Source organism: Monopterus albus, unplaced genomic scaffold (assembly GCF_001952655.1).
Source record: "Monopterus albus unplaced genomic scaffold, M_albus_1.0 scaffold314.1, whole genome shotgun sequence".
Taxonomy (NCBI): Eukaryota; Metazoa; Chordata; class Actinopteri; order Synbranchiformes; family Synbranchidae; genus Monopterus; species Monopterus albus.
The window spans coordinates 121,062-138,157 of NW_018128194.1; the positions used below are offsets into that span (position 1 = coordinate 121,062).

General features: G+C 40.5%; 1 protein-coding gene across 1 annotated transcript in view; it reads right to left on the reverse strand.

Moving 5' to 3' along the window:
* adgrb1a (adhesion G protein-coupled receptor B1a) overlaps nt 1–17,096 on the reverse strand; it is a 291,715-nt gene that overhangs the window by 31,096 nt on the left and 243,523 nt on the right. Inside the window, exons 30-32 of the mRNA XM_020623885.1 lie at nt 14,303–14,338; nt 13,957–14,115; nt 6,683–6,797 (exon numbers count right to left, since the gene is read on the reverse strand). Of these exons, the coding sequence (XP_020479541.1) occupies nt 6,683–6,797; nt 13,957–14,115; nt 14,303–14,338 (310 nt within the window). The remainder of the gene's footprint in view (nt 1–6,682; nt 6,798–13,956; nt 14,116–14,302; nt 14,339–17,096) is intronic.

The window sequence follows — 17,096 nt, forward strand, 5'->3', positions numbered from 1 at the left end:
CTTTCATCTTACATCTGCCTGTGAGCAGTTTGGAGGTGCAAGATACCTGAGCATGTAATGTTAATTTTACCTGTGATCCTTTGAATAAATCAGCACTGTTTTGAAGTTACTTGGACTGTCTCGTCTCTCAGAGTTAGCAATGGTAAGAAGAACCAAGTAGTCCTTCAGAGTCGAACCACCAACTTGCTGGTTAGGAGACAACTTGCCCTACCTTGTGAGCCACAGCCACCCACGCCAAGGAATTTATTTCTGGTACAGAACCATCTGCGGCACCAACTCAACCGATGGCTCTAACCATCATAGGCAATGGGGGGGTTCAGTGACTTGCCCAAGGACACTTTGACATGTGGAGTAGCTGATTTGAGGCGGGATGGGACATTAGCTTGTGCAAGAGACAGGTTAAAGACATTGGTGAAGACACCAGCCAGTTCATAGGCACAGACCTTAAGTACTTTTCCTGGTACTCCATCTGGTCCAGCAGCCTTCCTTGGGTTAACTGGTCTTAATACCTTCTCACCTCATGTTCCTGTATAGCCTTTAATAGGGAGACATGAGTGTGAATCTGAAGTTTTCAGTTCAAAACAGGTGGAAAAGCAGTTAAGCACACGAAGCAGTGCTGTTGGGTTATTTGGGTTTGCTAATGCTGATGGAAAGTGGTCACTTCCTGCTGCTTTTGTTTCATAGTAAATCTGTTTCTCACACACACGGATGCTTTTATACCAGCTACAAAAAATACATTGTATATACTGTATGTAAGCAGAGCCATACCAGAGGTGAGAGCCAACTGATAGTTTTCATTTTAACTATTAGGACATGGACATTTAATGTTTTTTTTTCTTCACAACAGTTATACATGTACTAGAACAGGGCATCTGACAACTTGTGACAGACCAAGTATGAGACTGGAGAACACATGTGTCAAACTCAAGGCCCGCCTGCCACATCCGGCCTGGCGTACAATTACATCCGGCCCACGAGATCATTTTATATATCTTTTTTTAATGGCCCTGTAGGACTTTGGTTCTTCTTACCATTGCTAGCTCTGAGAGACGAGGCAGTCCAAGTAACTTCAAAACAGTGCTGATTTATTCAAAGGATCACAGGTAAAATTAACATTACACGCTCAGGTATCTTGCACCGCCATCCTGCTCGCAGGCAGATGTAAGATGAAAAACCCTGAACCCACCAGGCCTATACATTATATCCCCTCGGTTGGGCTAGCCCCATACTACACAGAAACGTCAACCGAGAGCTGCCCCTCTCATCACACGGGCTGACTAGTTTAAACTTTTTTTTTTTATTTCCGGGTTGTAAGCGAGTGTGTGTCTGTTGATTAAGTGGTGTGTAGCTAAAAACATTCTCACAACCTCTAGTGACATGTCGTGACTTAAACATAAGAACATATTATGGCTAAGGCTACAGTTATACACGTCATAATAATAATATTAAACACCCTGTCTGCTGACAGTCATCAACCTTCCTCTCTAGTTATCCTTGACCAGATGTACCCTGTAGAAACTCATAAGCATGCCTAAGCATTTAACAGTCTAACTAGACATCCTATCTCCACTAAACATTTTTAATACATAAAGTATCTATCCAATATCTGACTAAAAATACCTAACAGCCCAGTGATATGAAGCGCCGATAACACACAAACTACGAATCCCATAATGCAGCACAACAGCTGCCTTACCAAACGATAGGCTACCTGCGATCATTCCCGCATCAATTACGTCAGATCAATCAAGCATCTGTTGATGTATACAACCCTAATTTCAAGTCAAAGCTAGTCCCTAACAATGGTTGAGAGAAAAGTTGATTCGGAAAACAGAGCCTTTCAAAACCGATGGGAGGCTGAGTATACAATATGTTTACTGACATTGCCGGTAAACCTGTGTGTCTTATTTGTGGAGCTAATGTGGCTGTAATTGAGGAATCTGACATCACAGCAGACTTTTTCACCAAAGCAAAATCACACAGTGAAGCTGCAGTGAAAGCAAGTTTTATTGCGGCAGAGGAGATAGCCAAATCAGCCCGGCCATTTACCGAGGGAGAGTTTCTGAAGAGCAGCATGATGAAAGTGTGCGACGTCTTGTGTCCAGAGAAAAAGCAGGTGTTTGCAAATGTAAGCCTTAGCAGAAATATGGTTGCTGATTTTAAGTTCAAGTTTATTTATTTTGGAATCATATTGTATCCTGTCTGTTTCAATTCATATTTATGTCAAAAAACGTTTAGTTTTAGTCTGTTCAATAAATGTTTATCCTGTTCGGCTCACGGCCTAAAGTGTGCTTTGAGTTTTGGCCCCCTGTCCGATTGAGTTTGACACCCCTGCTCTAGGACTACCTCTCCCACCTGTCTCCCCATCAGTCCGCCACCTCTGAGGATCTGTGAAAGAGATGTGTGTTGCCTTTTTAGGAAACAAAAGATCAGTAAGGTGCCAGGCCCAGACAGTGTGACCCCCTCCTGTCTGAAAATCTGCGCTGACCAGTTGGCTCGCATCTTCGTGCAGATCTTCAATACATCACTAGAGCTTTGTGTGGTTTCCTCCTGTTTCAAACACTCCACCATCATCCCACTTCCCCAGAACTCATCTCACCATACTCAGAAGCACTGTTTCAGTCATGGAGTCCTACAAGTTCCTGGGCTCCACAATCTCTCGGGACTTGAAGTGGACAATCATTATCAGGACCATCATAAAGAAGGCAAGGACTAGTTAGCTCAGTATCCCTAGGAATTGTGTCCATATCGGATGATTCTGCTGCTTTCATTCAATAATACACAATTACATGTGCCACTCATATGGCATTCATTAGACTTAAGACTTCCCTTTTTGTTGAAGCTTATAGTTAGGGCTGGATCAGGTGACCCTGAGCCTTCCCTTAGTTAAGCTGCTATAGGCCTAGGCTGCTGGGGGGCCCCATGATGCTCTGAGTTTCTCTCCTCCCTTCCCCTTTCCTCTCTTCCTATGCTTCTATATGCCACCATCACACATCACTAACTTTGTGTCTCCTCTCTCCTGTAGTGTGTTCTCTCTCTCCCTGTACCTTTCTGCAGGTAGCCCTGGCTCTGGAGCTCTATGTTTCTGATGAGCAGTCACCGGCCACATCAACCTGACCAGTGTTTGATTGTTTGTTGTGTCCTGTTGCTTTTTTCTCTCCTCTATCCACTCACCCTAACCGGTCGAGGCAGAAGGCCTGCTGGACGTTTCTTCCGTTAAAGGGAGTTTTTCCTCCCCACTGTTGCCAAGTGCTTGCTCAAGGGGGATTTGTTGGGTTTTCCTTCTGTAATAATAGTGATGGTAAATGGTAAATGGACTGTATTCATATAGCTTTTCACAGTGTGTTGCACTGGCCAAAGCGCTTTATAGGAGATCATACACCATTCACCCATTCACACACACATTCACACACCGAATGTGTGTGTGATAACAGTAAGATCTAGACCTTACTTTGTAAAGTGTCCTGAGATGACTTTTGTTGTGATTTGGTGCTATACAAATAAAATTTGATTTGATTTTATTTGATATGGAAACTCAGTACACAAGTTAATTGATGTTTACCCATTATTTGGCCCCAAAGAGGGGCCATACTGTCTCTTTAGAGCCCCACAATAAGCAACACCATTATCCAGACCTAAAGCATCCCTGAACTCTTTCCTCACCCAACCACAGAGCAACATCTGGCCCAACTGGCTTGTAATGGCAGTCACCTCTGAGAGGTCTAACAAAAGAAGACTATTACCAATTCCAGTGAGTCTGTAACTATATTAACACTAACACCAAAACAAGTTCTCTGTGGGGGCAGGAATAAAGGAAAGTCTACGGGGTCATCTGGTGGGCACCCTCTCACTAACTGGTGTTTTATTAAGTTTTATTAACCTCCTACTATGTCCTCATGTTAGCTTGCTCATGCTAACACCAGAAAGTTTCCTCAAGCCTGCTGCATGTACAGTATAAGCACAATCTTTCCTTAACATTGACCATACTATATAATTGCCTCACACAGGTAAAACATCAAACATTTTCAATAAAGATTAAAAGAAGGTTTCCATTGCACATAAGAAATATCTTGCTTAGCAGTAATGTTCAAAGTGTTGAACTGTGATACAGCTTGTTTTAATAAACTTAATAGGTTGCTTTTAATCTATCCACATTTACCATATTTTGCTAATGTAGCAATTTACACCACTAAAAGTTAAACTGAACAACATATTGCTTGAATGTAACTTAGTTCTGTTGTCAAACAGCTGTACTCATGTTGTGGCAATGTAAGAATAATTTTTCTTAAGAGTCATGGAGGCACTGCAGTTTTCAGCCTAAATCAATTATCATTTAGCTACACATTACCAGAACAAACTGTCATTCGGATTGAGAATGTATTTACATTCTTTCTCCAGTTAGAGTTACATAAAATATTTGTCATTATTATGACTCTCATAGAAATACCATCTCAGTTATCAAGTTACCTGATGTCATAATTAAAATAATAATTGAAAGGGAGTAATGTTTCCACTACTCGGTGGGACTTAATGGTAAGTTTAAAAAAAAACACATTGCATGTCTGTTAATATGTTGTTTCTATAACATTAGAGAGAATTGTTGTAAGGTTGGAGAAGTTACTATGTCTACATTATGCCAGTTAAAATATGGGCTTTCTCAATACCTGCTTTGTTTCGAGTGTTACACATCTTTTCATCGATACATATACCGTTGTTTATGTATCTATGGGGGAGAAATTCAAATTAATTAATGCTGTCATGGTTCGTTAAATTTCCACACAACACCAGCAACTGTAGTTGTGCGCTTTCACAAACTCTGCTCTTGTTTTTAGGAAGAGGCTATCTGGTTTTATCATTCTGAAATAATTACAAACTATTTGGAGTTATGATGGGTGCAAAGCTAATCTAGAGGTACCCAAGATTAAACATTAAATGAGCTAAACGAGCATGCCATGGACTCTTTAAATGTGTGAAATCAAGAGGACTGGTGCTGTTTTATTATATAGATATGCTTTTATTAGAAATAAGACATTCATTTTGTGCTCTGAAAACTGTACATTAACAAAAAGGTGACCCCATTAAAATCAAAAGGGGAGTGAGGAGAGGTGGCAGGGTGGGGTGCAGATTAAGATGTCAGATGCTGGAGGGCAGGGGTCAGGGTTTTGACAAATACAGATCTGAGGGAGAGACTGGCGGTGATATCAAAACACACACTGTTACATTGCGATACAGAACACTTCTATAGTTCGGTACCCTGAAAAGACAGGGGGAGGGGATGGGAGGATCAGTATCAGAATAATCATGTTCATATTTATAATAATGAGAACAACTATCCTCAAGCACAGTAAGAAAGATATTTATAGGCTAAAATCCATTCTGTAGAACTCTGATGAAATAATTACAATGCTGTACATCAGGACTCCAGATGAGCCTTGTGCTTTCTCTGTGTGCAGTGACCATCCCTCACACTCTGCCTTGTATATACTGTATTACCACCTTTAATCATCATCCCATACTGTACATAATATATATGTATTGATCTAGTCATTTAGTCATCTTCCATTGCTCAACACACACACGCATACAGACACAAGTACCTTTTTTCCTCAGTGTCTTTGATGCACCATCACATTTTGCATTTACTGTACTGTATCAAGCCTGCTTGTACATCAAGAACACCAAACAGCATGTATTTGTTGACTGTGGCTCCTTTAGGATACACTGACAGCCATGTTGTCCATCTATGGCTGGCACTGAGTTTGAGGGCTGATTAAAGCTCAAAGCCCACCAGCCCGCTCTCTTTTGTCTCTGAGATGTACTGATGAGAAGGCAACCTGCCACTTTGGCTCATGGTAACATCTTTGATTTTTTAATTTTTTTTTATCCCCACCCCCCTTTCTTGTCTCTAGGGAGTTGACCTTGCCCTATTAGAACCAGGTGGAGTCAAAATAACAGGGGTGAGTTTCTGGGGGGGGGAGACAACAGCACAGATGGGCACAAAAGCACATGATTGGTAGTCTGCCTCATCAAACCTTTGTTCAGTTTCCTTTTTTGAGGTTGATGTTGAAGAAGAAACAAACCCAGAGGCATCTCGAGCTGTGTACATCAGTGTTTGCCAGGAGAAAGAGAGAGCGGAAGCAGCAATACTCTCAGTGGGAAAAAAAGACACATAATCATGATAATTACATTGTAACCATTGTTGAACAAATGTTGTGTGATTACCGTTGCTATGCTTTTTATTACATAATGCACATAGAGTAGCTGAATCAGCCACTTTGGCAATCTGTCTCCTGTGTGAGCCAGTGCAATATCTGAGACCATATACAACAAGATGACTAGTATGTATGTGGCTGACAAAAACAGTCCAAACATCAAATGAAACAACATAGAAAAACACTGTGTTCCCCTTCTCTCTTTAATTGGTTCTACTGATTTTATGGTATTGTGACACTTCTCTCTCCTCACCCTCCTTTCCCCCTCACGTTCTTGCAGTAGGCTTAATTCAGCTTTTGAGCAGAAGTTCCGAGCAGGGCAGTGTGTGGTGTGTCTGTTTGTTTGACTGAGAGCACTGGACAAAAAAAGAGAGTTGTGGTGGCGAGGCCAGAAGCTGGATCACACCTCCGTTTGCAGGTCCATAATCTCCTGGCCCACCAGAGGAATGGTGGCGCTGGTCTTCTCCCACTCCACTGTGTGCAGCTCCAGAGGAGAGGCTGCCACTGCCTCCACACCCAGGATGGGGGGGAGTGGGTCTTTCTGATGCCATCCCACGCCCTCTTACTCGGGGTCTGTAGCTTGTCCTGGTTGGTAGAGGACAGAGGGGAAAAGTTGGCTTGTCTGAGATAGTCATAAAACTGATGTATTGCAGTCTTGTGGATGGACCTACTGTCTACTGCTTTTATTTCTTACAAGAAAACTGATTATTTTCAATGAGATTTTCATAATTATATAACCTCTAATAGCCTACAGTGAAGTCAGAAGTTTACATACACCTTAGCCAAATACATTAAAACTCAGTTTTTCCACAACTCCTGACATTTAATCGTATAAACAACCACTGTCTTAGGTCAGTTAGGATCAGTGCTTTATTTTAAGAATGTGAAATGTCAGAATAACAGAAAAAGATTTATTCAGGTTTTAATTTTCCTCACATTCCCCATGGGCCACAAGTTTACATACACTCAGTTAGTATTTGGTAGCTTTGCCTTTAAAATGTTTAACTTGGGTAAAATGTTTCAGGACACCTTCCACTAGCTTCTTCCAATAAGTTTCTGGAATTTTAGCCCATTCCTCCAGATAGAACTGGTGGAACTCAGACAGGTTTGGAGGCCTCCTTGCTCACACACGCCTTTTCAGTTCTGTCCACAAATTTTCTATTGGATTGAGGTCAGGACTTTGTGAAGGCTACTCCAGTACCTGGACTTTATTGTCCTTAAAACATTTTGCACACATTTTTGAAGTCTGCTTGGGGTCATTGTCAATTTGGAAAACCCATTTATGACCATGCTTTAACTTTCTGGGTGATGTCTTGAGATGTTGCTTCAACATATCCACATAACCTTCCTTCCTCATGATGCCATCTATGTTTGTGAAGCGCCCCAGTCCCTCCTGCAGCGAAGCACTCCATAACACAATGCTGTCATCTCTGTCCTGTTCTTCGGCTTGCAGGCCTCCCCCGTTTTTCCTCCAGACATAATGATGGTCATTATGGCCAAACAGTTCAGTTTGTAACATCAGACTAGAGGACATTTCTCCAAAAAGTCAGATCTTTGTCCTCGTGTGCAGCTGCGGTCTTGGACCAGTGGCTTCTTCCTTGCTGAGCAGCCTTTCAGGTTATGTCACTACAGGACTGGTTTTACTGTGGATAGAGAGACTTTGGTACCTGTTTCCTCCAGTGTCTTCACAAGGTCCTTTGCTGTTGTTCTGGGATTGATTTGTACTGTTCAGACCAAAGTACGTTCATCTCAATGAGACAGAAGGTGTCTTCTTCCTGAGTGGTGAGATGACTGTGTTGTCCCATGGTGTTTATACTTGCATAGTATTGTTTGAATACAGATGAATGTGGAACCTTCAGGTGTTTGGAAACTACTCCCAAGGATGAATCAGACTTGTGGAGGTTATGATTTGTTTTAGGATTTGATTTGTTCAGTCAGGATTTAGAGTCCATCATAGTAGAGAAACTGCATTGGTGAAAGTCACCAATGATCTTCTCCTAGCCTCAGATAAAGGATGATTTAATAATGTATTTCCAAGCCAAAATTCCTCACTGCTTGTAGACATTAATTACTGAAAAAATAGCTGAGTTATTAGGCTGTAAATAGTTGCTTTAAACTTTATACAGCATTAATAAACAATTACTAAAGGCAATATTTAAGCTGCTAGACAAAGCCTGGCAACCTATAATTGAGCCAGGCTCTTCATATCATCGGTTTACAGCTGATCTATACATTAAAATGTTTAGCTATTATTAAAACTTATATTTACAACATATAACCCTTATTAAAGATAGAGTTGGTGATCCTGGAAAAACCAGCAAGAGGAAAATAGTCAACCAAAGAAATCCCACCCTTTCCCTGTACCTTTCTGCAGGTTGCCCTGGCTCTGGAGCTCTATGTTTCTGATGAGCAGTCACCGGCCACATCATCCTGACCAGTGTTTGATTTTTTGTTGTTGTTTGTTGTGTCTTATTGCTTTTCTTCTTTTTTCTCTCCTCTATCCACTCACCCTAACCGGTCGAGGCAGAAGGCCGCCCACCAAGAGCCGGGGTCTGTCGGAGGTTTCTTCCGTTAAAGGGAGTTTTTCCTCCCCACTGTTGCCAAGTGCTGCTCAAGGGGGAATTGTTGGGTTTTTCCTCTGTAATAATAGATAACAGTAAGGTCTAGACCTTACTTTGTAAAGTGTCCTTAGATGACTTTTGTTGTGATTTGGCGCTATACAAATAAAGGCAGGCCTCAAAACACATCCACAGCTGCACCTTCTACTGACTGAAATGATCTCAATTAGCCAATCAGAAGCTTCTAAAGCCATGACATAATTTTCTGGAATTTTCTATGCTGTTTAAAGGCCCAGTCAACAGAGTGGGTGTAAACTTCTGACCCACTGGAATTGTGATCTAGTGAATTATAAGTGAAATAATCTCTCTGTAAACAACTGTTGGAAAAATTACTTGTGTCAGGAACAGTGTGACATAAAAAAGCTCTTAAATGGCTATTTTGCTGAGTTAAATAAGAACATACCTCTGCTGTAACTGTGGGTTAAGTATGGAGCTAGAGCTTAGCTTACCAAAATCTACCCTGGCTTTGTCTGCAGTTTAGGAAGTTTATCTGCCAGCACCTCTGAAGCTCACAAATTAACACACTGTATATCATTAGCTTACTCCATAATAAAAAAATATAAAAATTATTTTTGTTTGTACAGAAACTTGTGAGCTGGAGTTGTTTCTGCAGCGACTAACATCCCTAAGCCTGAGTCTGTATAGTAATTTAAATTATCCACCTCCCATATAAAGCTCTACGCTTAACACACAGACATGATATTTCTGCCTTTCAGCAAGAAAACAAATACAGATATTTTCCAACATGTCAAACTTTGTCATTTGTAGTCCTCTTGAGAAATTTCTATAAAATGGGTGATAACCTGCTGATCTAATCTAAAGTATAGCACAGAATGTGCACCATGATTGAGCTGGGTGTACTAATTTGGGATGTAAATGTGACGTAGGCTGAGGCACATTCTCAAAACACATCTTGTACCCACAGTGGAGAAGACAATCTCTCTGCCTCGTTCACTGTCTGGAAAGAAGCTAATGCTGTGTGATTCTATTGGACTATCACAAATAACAGGCTGGGTTCTGAAACTCAATTTCAAATCATTGTAGCCTTAATATGCTGGAAGTGAAATTGGCCCTAAACCAGAAGAGACCAGATTCTAAAGCTGTGAAACAAACGGAACTCTGGGGCTTCTGCAGCAGAAGGAAATACAAATCAACTGCTGCCATGGAATGACTGCAGCTACAAAGCCAACATGTGATTCCCATTTGTACCTGCTGTTGGTGGCTAGTTCCCACCACATCCAGTCCTAGCTTCGTTTCCTCTTGTTTAGTGTGTGTGGGGTGGGGGTGAAAAAACTGCAAGAGTCATTATTTAGCTAGCAGGAAAAAACCTAAACTGCCGTTGTCTAAGAATAATCTTTAAAAGTTCATTATGGGAGGCGACAGCTCCGTTCATTCCTGCAAAGACAATGTTGGTTGGCAGGCATGTGGGGCTTTGTAGGATTCCAAATCCTACAAAGGGCATAAAACTCTTAATCATCAGCAAGATGAGAAACTGGGTTAAAAATGACATGCTCTTTAATTCTCTGATTAGTTCGATGGGATTCATTTTTCTAGTAACAGTAGTAAGGGTCACTGAGGTTATTGGGGACTGTACTGCCATACAAATGCAATGGAATTGGATTGAATAGTTATATCTATATGCAGCCATACATTAATCAAACATACGGGAAGTTTAAATAGTTTAAACTAGTAGTTATACTAGTTTACAGTATAGTTTAATTATCATGAAGACTTGATGATCTCATTATAATTTATCTTTCAAATGAGAATGTACAGTGGTTCCACTGTGCTAAACAAAAATTAGCACTTTAGCATGAGGCTAGCCCACTAGCCTGACTACTGCCTTTACAGTGTCCCAAAACCACTGTATATTTTTGCTTTATTTCATCCATTACCAGCTGACAGCTAGCCAAGCTAATGCACTGACTGTGTTTCTTGCTCTTATTGGTATTACATGTCTAATTGAAACATGATGTACACAAAGACAGAATTGCTGCTGTCAAACAGAGGAGAGAAATTTCTTAAAAGCTTAATTTATGAAAATGAACCAAACTCATACAATAACAGGGGGTATTTCCAAAAAGCAGAGGTGGGAATTGACAAAGTACACATACTTTGTTCCTGCACTTAAGTATATGTTTCAGGTATCTGTACTCGAATATATATTTTTAAGACAACTTTAATTTTACTCCCTACATTTTGACAAAATTATTATTTTCAAATCACTCTCATTACTTTTAGTTTTAATAAATTTGAAGGGACTTATTGATTATTTTTATTTAGCACATACTGCATAATCCTCATGCGTTCACAGAGATTGTGCGCATGCTTTAGTCTTGCTTCAGACACTGTAAAAAGTTGTGGTCATTTGAAGCTTTTGGGGCAACATATACACTGGTCTGGTGTTTTCTAATGAAGAAACGTCACCCAGTGCAACAGTGTGTTTCACTGATGTGTTTTTAATAGATTTTGAAACAAAGGTCTATGACACAACAAACCAGCTAGTCCAGGGTGGAGACTGACAGACATGAACTGTGAATAGAAACAGTTTACTGTTGGTTTTAGTGTCTGTAAGGGGAGTGTTGAAAAGATTAAATCCATTAAGGTTTAATAAACCTGAAATGTGTTCTTGTTGGTAATGTTAATTATTTTTTGTATAATTTGTATTTGAAGATTAAATGGTTTAATAATCTGGGAAATATTTTAATATAATGTGAGGTTCAGTTAGTTTTGCACAGAAACAGCCAGTAGCAATATCCTTTGAAGGACTACTTTTTACTTTGAGTACATTTGAGAGCCTATACATTTTTATTTTACTCAAATACTTCTACTTTTACCAGATTTTTACACAGGTGTCTGTACTTCAACTTGAGTGTATGTACTTTGCCATCACTGCAGAAAGGTGGTTCAACAAACTTTGAACTTCACCCTGAACTGTGAGCGGACTAACACTGAGATGGGAAACTCTGGTTTTTGGTTCCAGAACAGCTGATCAGAGGTAGTTTAATTAACTCAAGAGTTAAGCTCATGCATGATGACTATAAAAAGCCATCATCAGTGGAGCTCCATCACTACAATTCACCATGGCAACAGGTGAAAAAAGAACAATACTGCCTCTAATTCAGAGGAGCACAAATACTGGGTGACATTAATGCACATTTATCTTAAGAATAACATGTCAGCAGCAGGTGAAAAGCCTGAGTTGGAGAAAAAAATCAATGAGTTAAAATCATTACTTCTTTCAATATAGCCCACTCATTCATTTGTTTAGCAGACTTGGTTTTCTTTAAGGGCGGCATGGTGAAACGGTGGTTAAGCCTGTTGCCTCAAGCAAGAAGGTTCCAGGTTGTCGACCCAGGGCCTTTCTGTTGGAGTTTGCATGTTCTCCCTGTGCCTGCATAGGTTCTCTCCAGGTACTCCAGCTTCCTCCCACAGCCCAAAGACATGCAGCTTAGCTTGACTGACGACTCTAAATTGCCCATAGGTGCGTGTGTGCGGTTGTCTCTAAGTGTCAGCCCTGTGACAGATTGGCGACCTGTCCAGGGTGTACCCCACCTCTTGCCCAATGTCAGCTGGGATTGGCTCCAGCCCCCTGTAACCCTATTCAGGATTAGCGGCATTGACAATGGATGAATGGAACTTTTTAATGGCTGGTAAAAGGCTAGAATCTTGCCACTTGTTGTAGTTATTTAAGTAGGCTAGGCCTATTTATTCAGCCAAAAGCTGATGGGGACAGAAGGCTGGTGGCAGCAAAAGACAGGTGAGACATAACCTAAATGCATTTAGATCTTTCTCTTTACAATGTAACCTCATAGTGTGACCCAGCAGTAAAGATTTTGGTGACTTTCAGTTGGAGTTGAGATTAAAAGGAGCAAATTTTTAGACATCTATTACACATTCCAAAATCTTGTTCAAATGCATTTAATAACTAGCCTATATAATGTATAAACAAGCTTATTCAGAGTAACTGAAGTACTGTTAAACCAATTTAAGACCATATGTAGCTTTTATTCAAAAACTGACTTTTAAACTGCATTTAGTGCAGTTTTTAAATCGTCAAGTCTTTAATGCTGAACTACAATCATTCTCACTCAGAAATACTAACATAATCTCCAAATGATCAATATCTGTGATAGAAATGTTCCATCAGTGCAACTGATAACAACACAAGAAACAATTATTCATAGATCAGTGTCTTATGCATGTAAAGCTTCAAACACATTTAAAAATTTTTTTTAGCCCTATATTGGTTTGAGTAATGTACAGTAGATGTTTCAGTGCAGGGGAACCCACTAACAACCTTGCAGTTGTTAACATGTTCACAAAGCCACAGTGTTAGAAAGATGAATAAGTGGCCTACAAAGTTTTTTATTGTGGGCTAAGGATGAGTTGACCACACAAGTATGAAGGTGAGGATCACAATCTTGGTCCCTACACTGATGACTAATCAGGGTGGTAACATGAGCAAAGATAGCTAGATCTTGGTAAAACAACAGACTAATATCCAATGAGCATTAATTAATACTGAAAATGAATTTGCTCCATATACACTTTGATATGAAATGTATGTCTGAGTTAATGAATCAGCCTGTCACTGCTTCTCCATTCTCTGCAGGATGGAGGAGACAGACAGCAAGTCTGGGTTTGTTGTGCTTGTTGTTCACAGAGTAAGTTACCATAGTAATTAAGTCAGTGTTCAAGTGATCTCTGTTTCTGGAACTGAAAACCTTGCATTCCCCTTATTTTACCACAAACAAACTCCCCATGTTTTCACTCAATCTGCTTTCTGACATACCCCTCCAGAACATTAGCCTGTGTTTAGCTAGAGCCTAGGCTGTTAATTCATCATTTGGAGTGGCACTGAGTATTTGGCTAAGTTTGTAGAAGTCATTTGTATGCCCACCCACAGTTAAGGCCCTAGATGCCCCGACAGCTAATTTCTCCTGGCACCTACAATGTAAGTAGATAAAAAATGCAATCTTCAAAGCGGCTGCACTTATAATTAAACAGGCAACTCCACCCAAGTGTGCTGATTTGCGCTAATGATTAGAGAAAAGGAGAACAACATTAGATATAGGGGAGGGGGACGGGGGTGGAGCAGAACAGAATAAAGTTAAACTCTTTACACTCATGTTGGTCTTGTCACTGCTGGCAGAGGACACACTCCATCTTTTGGCAGCTTTGGCATCAACAGGTGGAGATTCTCTATCCTTGTCTGCACTGTGAATCTTCCTGCTCAGGTCCTGAAACATGTCCTGGTGGCGTTTCCGGGTGTGCATTATCTTCTACACAGGAATATTGCACGTTATGTACAAGGCAAACAGCACAGGCTAGCATTACTTTACCCCCTTAATGTCGCTAATCTCAACACTAATGTATGCAAACAACCAGAGGTCTGAAGAGCTAAAAGACATATGAACGCTTTGGTCTAAGTCTAAAAAGCTCTGTAGGAATCAAAGAGACTAAATTTACCTCAAAGTCAAGCTCTGCATAGCGTGATTTTCGTCTCTGGGGGGGAGATGAGACAGAGAGATTAAAGATGTGTCTTGATATTGTGTGCCTTGTGAGCAGACAAATGCTCAAGTGTTTCATTGTGTAACTCAGCATCAGCCAGTCAATAAAGAGTGTTTCTGGGACTCAGACGAGAGGAGTCATGAGGGAGGAAACAAAGTTTGATGCTGCTCATTCTGACCCTGTTGGCACAAGTTTGCAGTTAACAGATTGTGACCCAATGACCTTTCAGTCCTCTGTCACGGTGCGCTGAAGGAAAACCTGACCTTCAGGCTGCTTTGTCACTGTGGCAGCTGTCATGCCTCACACGACATTATGGAAGTGGGTTTTGCCCTGAAGTGAAAAGACACCAGCCGGCAGATGTGTGTTGATTGCTGTGTCGCCTCATCCTGCCACTGCTGTCTGCACAAGGAGCTGAGTGAAAACTAAACTTTAAATTGTGCTGTCCTTACATGGGGCCACTAAATGCTGGTTTACTTTATTGTGGATCAGTCTTAAATAACAGGGCTTGTTGCCTTATTTTTAGCATTAGAGAAAGGATGAATGTATGAGAACACTGTCCGGTAGAGGCCTCATTAATGTTCCTTTTTATTAGTTTTATAAATTTACATTCAGTTTATTGATGTTTAACTCCCTAGTTGATCATCTATGGTAATGATTTTTTCATCTAAGGAGAAAGCATTAATGCTGTGTTGGTCAAACATAACCTGCTGCACAATACATGCCACATACAGATCAGTGACAAAAGAAAACACCTGAATAAATGAGTGGAGAAACATAATGAATACAGATGCTGACATGGTTTGGGTCCACTTGTCCTCTTAGAAGGATGGGTCACTGTTAATCAATACAAAGCTATTCTGAGTGATCACCTTTATCCTATAATTAAACATTTCTATGCTGAAGGGTATGGTCTCTTTCAGGATGACAGTGGCCCCATCCATAGGATCCATGAGTGGTTTGATGAGTATGAAAATGATGTGAATCATGTGCTGTGGCCTCCACAGTCACCAGATCTGAACCCGGTTGAACAGCTGTGGGAGATATTGGAGTGGCATGTTGGACAGCATCTCCACCACCATCATCAAAACACCACATGAGGGAATATCAGAGGTTGTGTTCATCAAATATCTTCCACCACAATGGATTTTTTTTAAATGACTGAAAAAATCTAAAGGTTGTTTTGAAAAATTAGACCACTCAGGGTGATCTACACTAACTCAGAGTTATTCAGCCTAAAAGCCTAATAATTGTTATGATGAGGCAAAAAAAGAGGAATTGATGTGGTGTGGTGAGGAATCAGTAAAGGACAACTGAGACCTACTCAATGCATCTCGCTATTTAGGAGCTGAAGAGTCACAGACCGGAGGCAATGGAGCACAGCTATGACCACTACTGGTCACAGAGAGGTGCAGCTGTGCCTCTGGAGTAGAAGGAACGCATGCAGGGGATTCTTCCTGGTGACGTGAGTGTGTGTGATGAGGAAATCTTACATTTAGAACAACTTCAAATCACCTCCTGAGAAGAAGGTTGCCCGACTTCAAAACTTTGGCTTAAGTGGAGCTGGCAAGTCCAGTTTTCAGTGCAGCAGCAGAGCACAGGTTCTGTCAAGACCTGTGCTCCCATTAAAATGTGTTTCCCCTACCTTATCTTAACCATGTCCACTGAGGGGGTGCTGCTAGAAACATGGTAACAGAGGGAAACACATCTCAACAGGAAAACAGATTTGGACACAAGACTGGCCATGAGAAGTTGTCTGTCTGAAGGTGCAAAACCTACTGACAACCTCCTCTGCAGCAGGCTAGACTACAGCAGATCAGCTTGTTGAGTTGTTCATATTTTAATAGTAATTGTCTAATTTTGTAAAATTGCATTGTTTGTATTTGCTTGTTTATGCACACTGGCCGCAGTGCTTTTAATGGCTGATGTTGTCAGTGTGGAAAACAGTCATCTGCTTCACATGGTGTTGACATAAAAAGTGGCTGCACATAAGCTTGTTCTGTATATTAATTATTAAAAAATGAAATAAGAATGAATGAAAATTAAATGCTTTTACATAGGTATTATCATTAAAAAATGAAAAATATATTAGGACAGACTTTTTATGACCCGTCTGTCAAAATAATAGACAAAGTCTAGCGTGAAGAATGGTGTTCATCCCTCCAGTAGAGTTAAGCTGTTCTACTGGCACATGGTGGCCCAACACCTTACTGAGACACTTTGTATTGGTTTGTTCTTTAATTTGTCACCTGACTGCAGATGATTCAAAGACAGGATTATATAATGTCATTCCTTACTGTAGTTTACTGTAAGAATGGCTGTGCTCTGTGGGAAACTAATGTATGATGAATGAAAAAGAAAGCTTCATGTCCCTGAACTGAGAGAGTGATACTACAGAGGAGATATGATGTGAAGAAAATGATGTTTACCACAGTGATACTACCATAAATTCTCAAAGAAAAGCCAGTTAAAAACACAGGAGAGGAAGTATCTGAATGACTGTATCTCACATGGTAATTTCAGCATCATCAGAGCACTAATTCCATCAGTGCAACAATCATGACATACCTACCACTCTGCTGTTACTCAAAAATACTCCTTTTATTCACTAATTTATTCCAATCAGTTCTGCTTTGTTGTTCTTTCATTGTTGTTTAGCTACTATCAGTGAAACTCACCACTTCCTGCAGATGTTTCACATTAAAAGCCTTCTAGGAAAGCAAGGAATTATGCCCATTATAGAAAGAAGCTGATG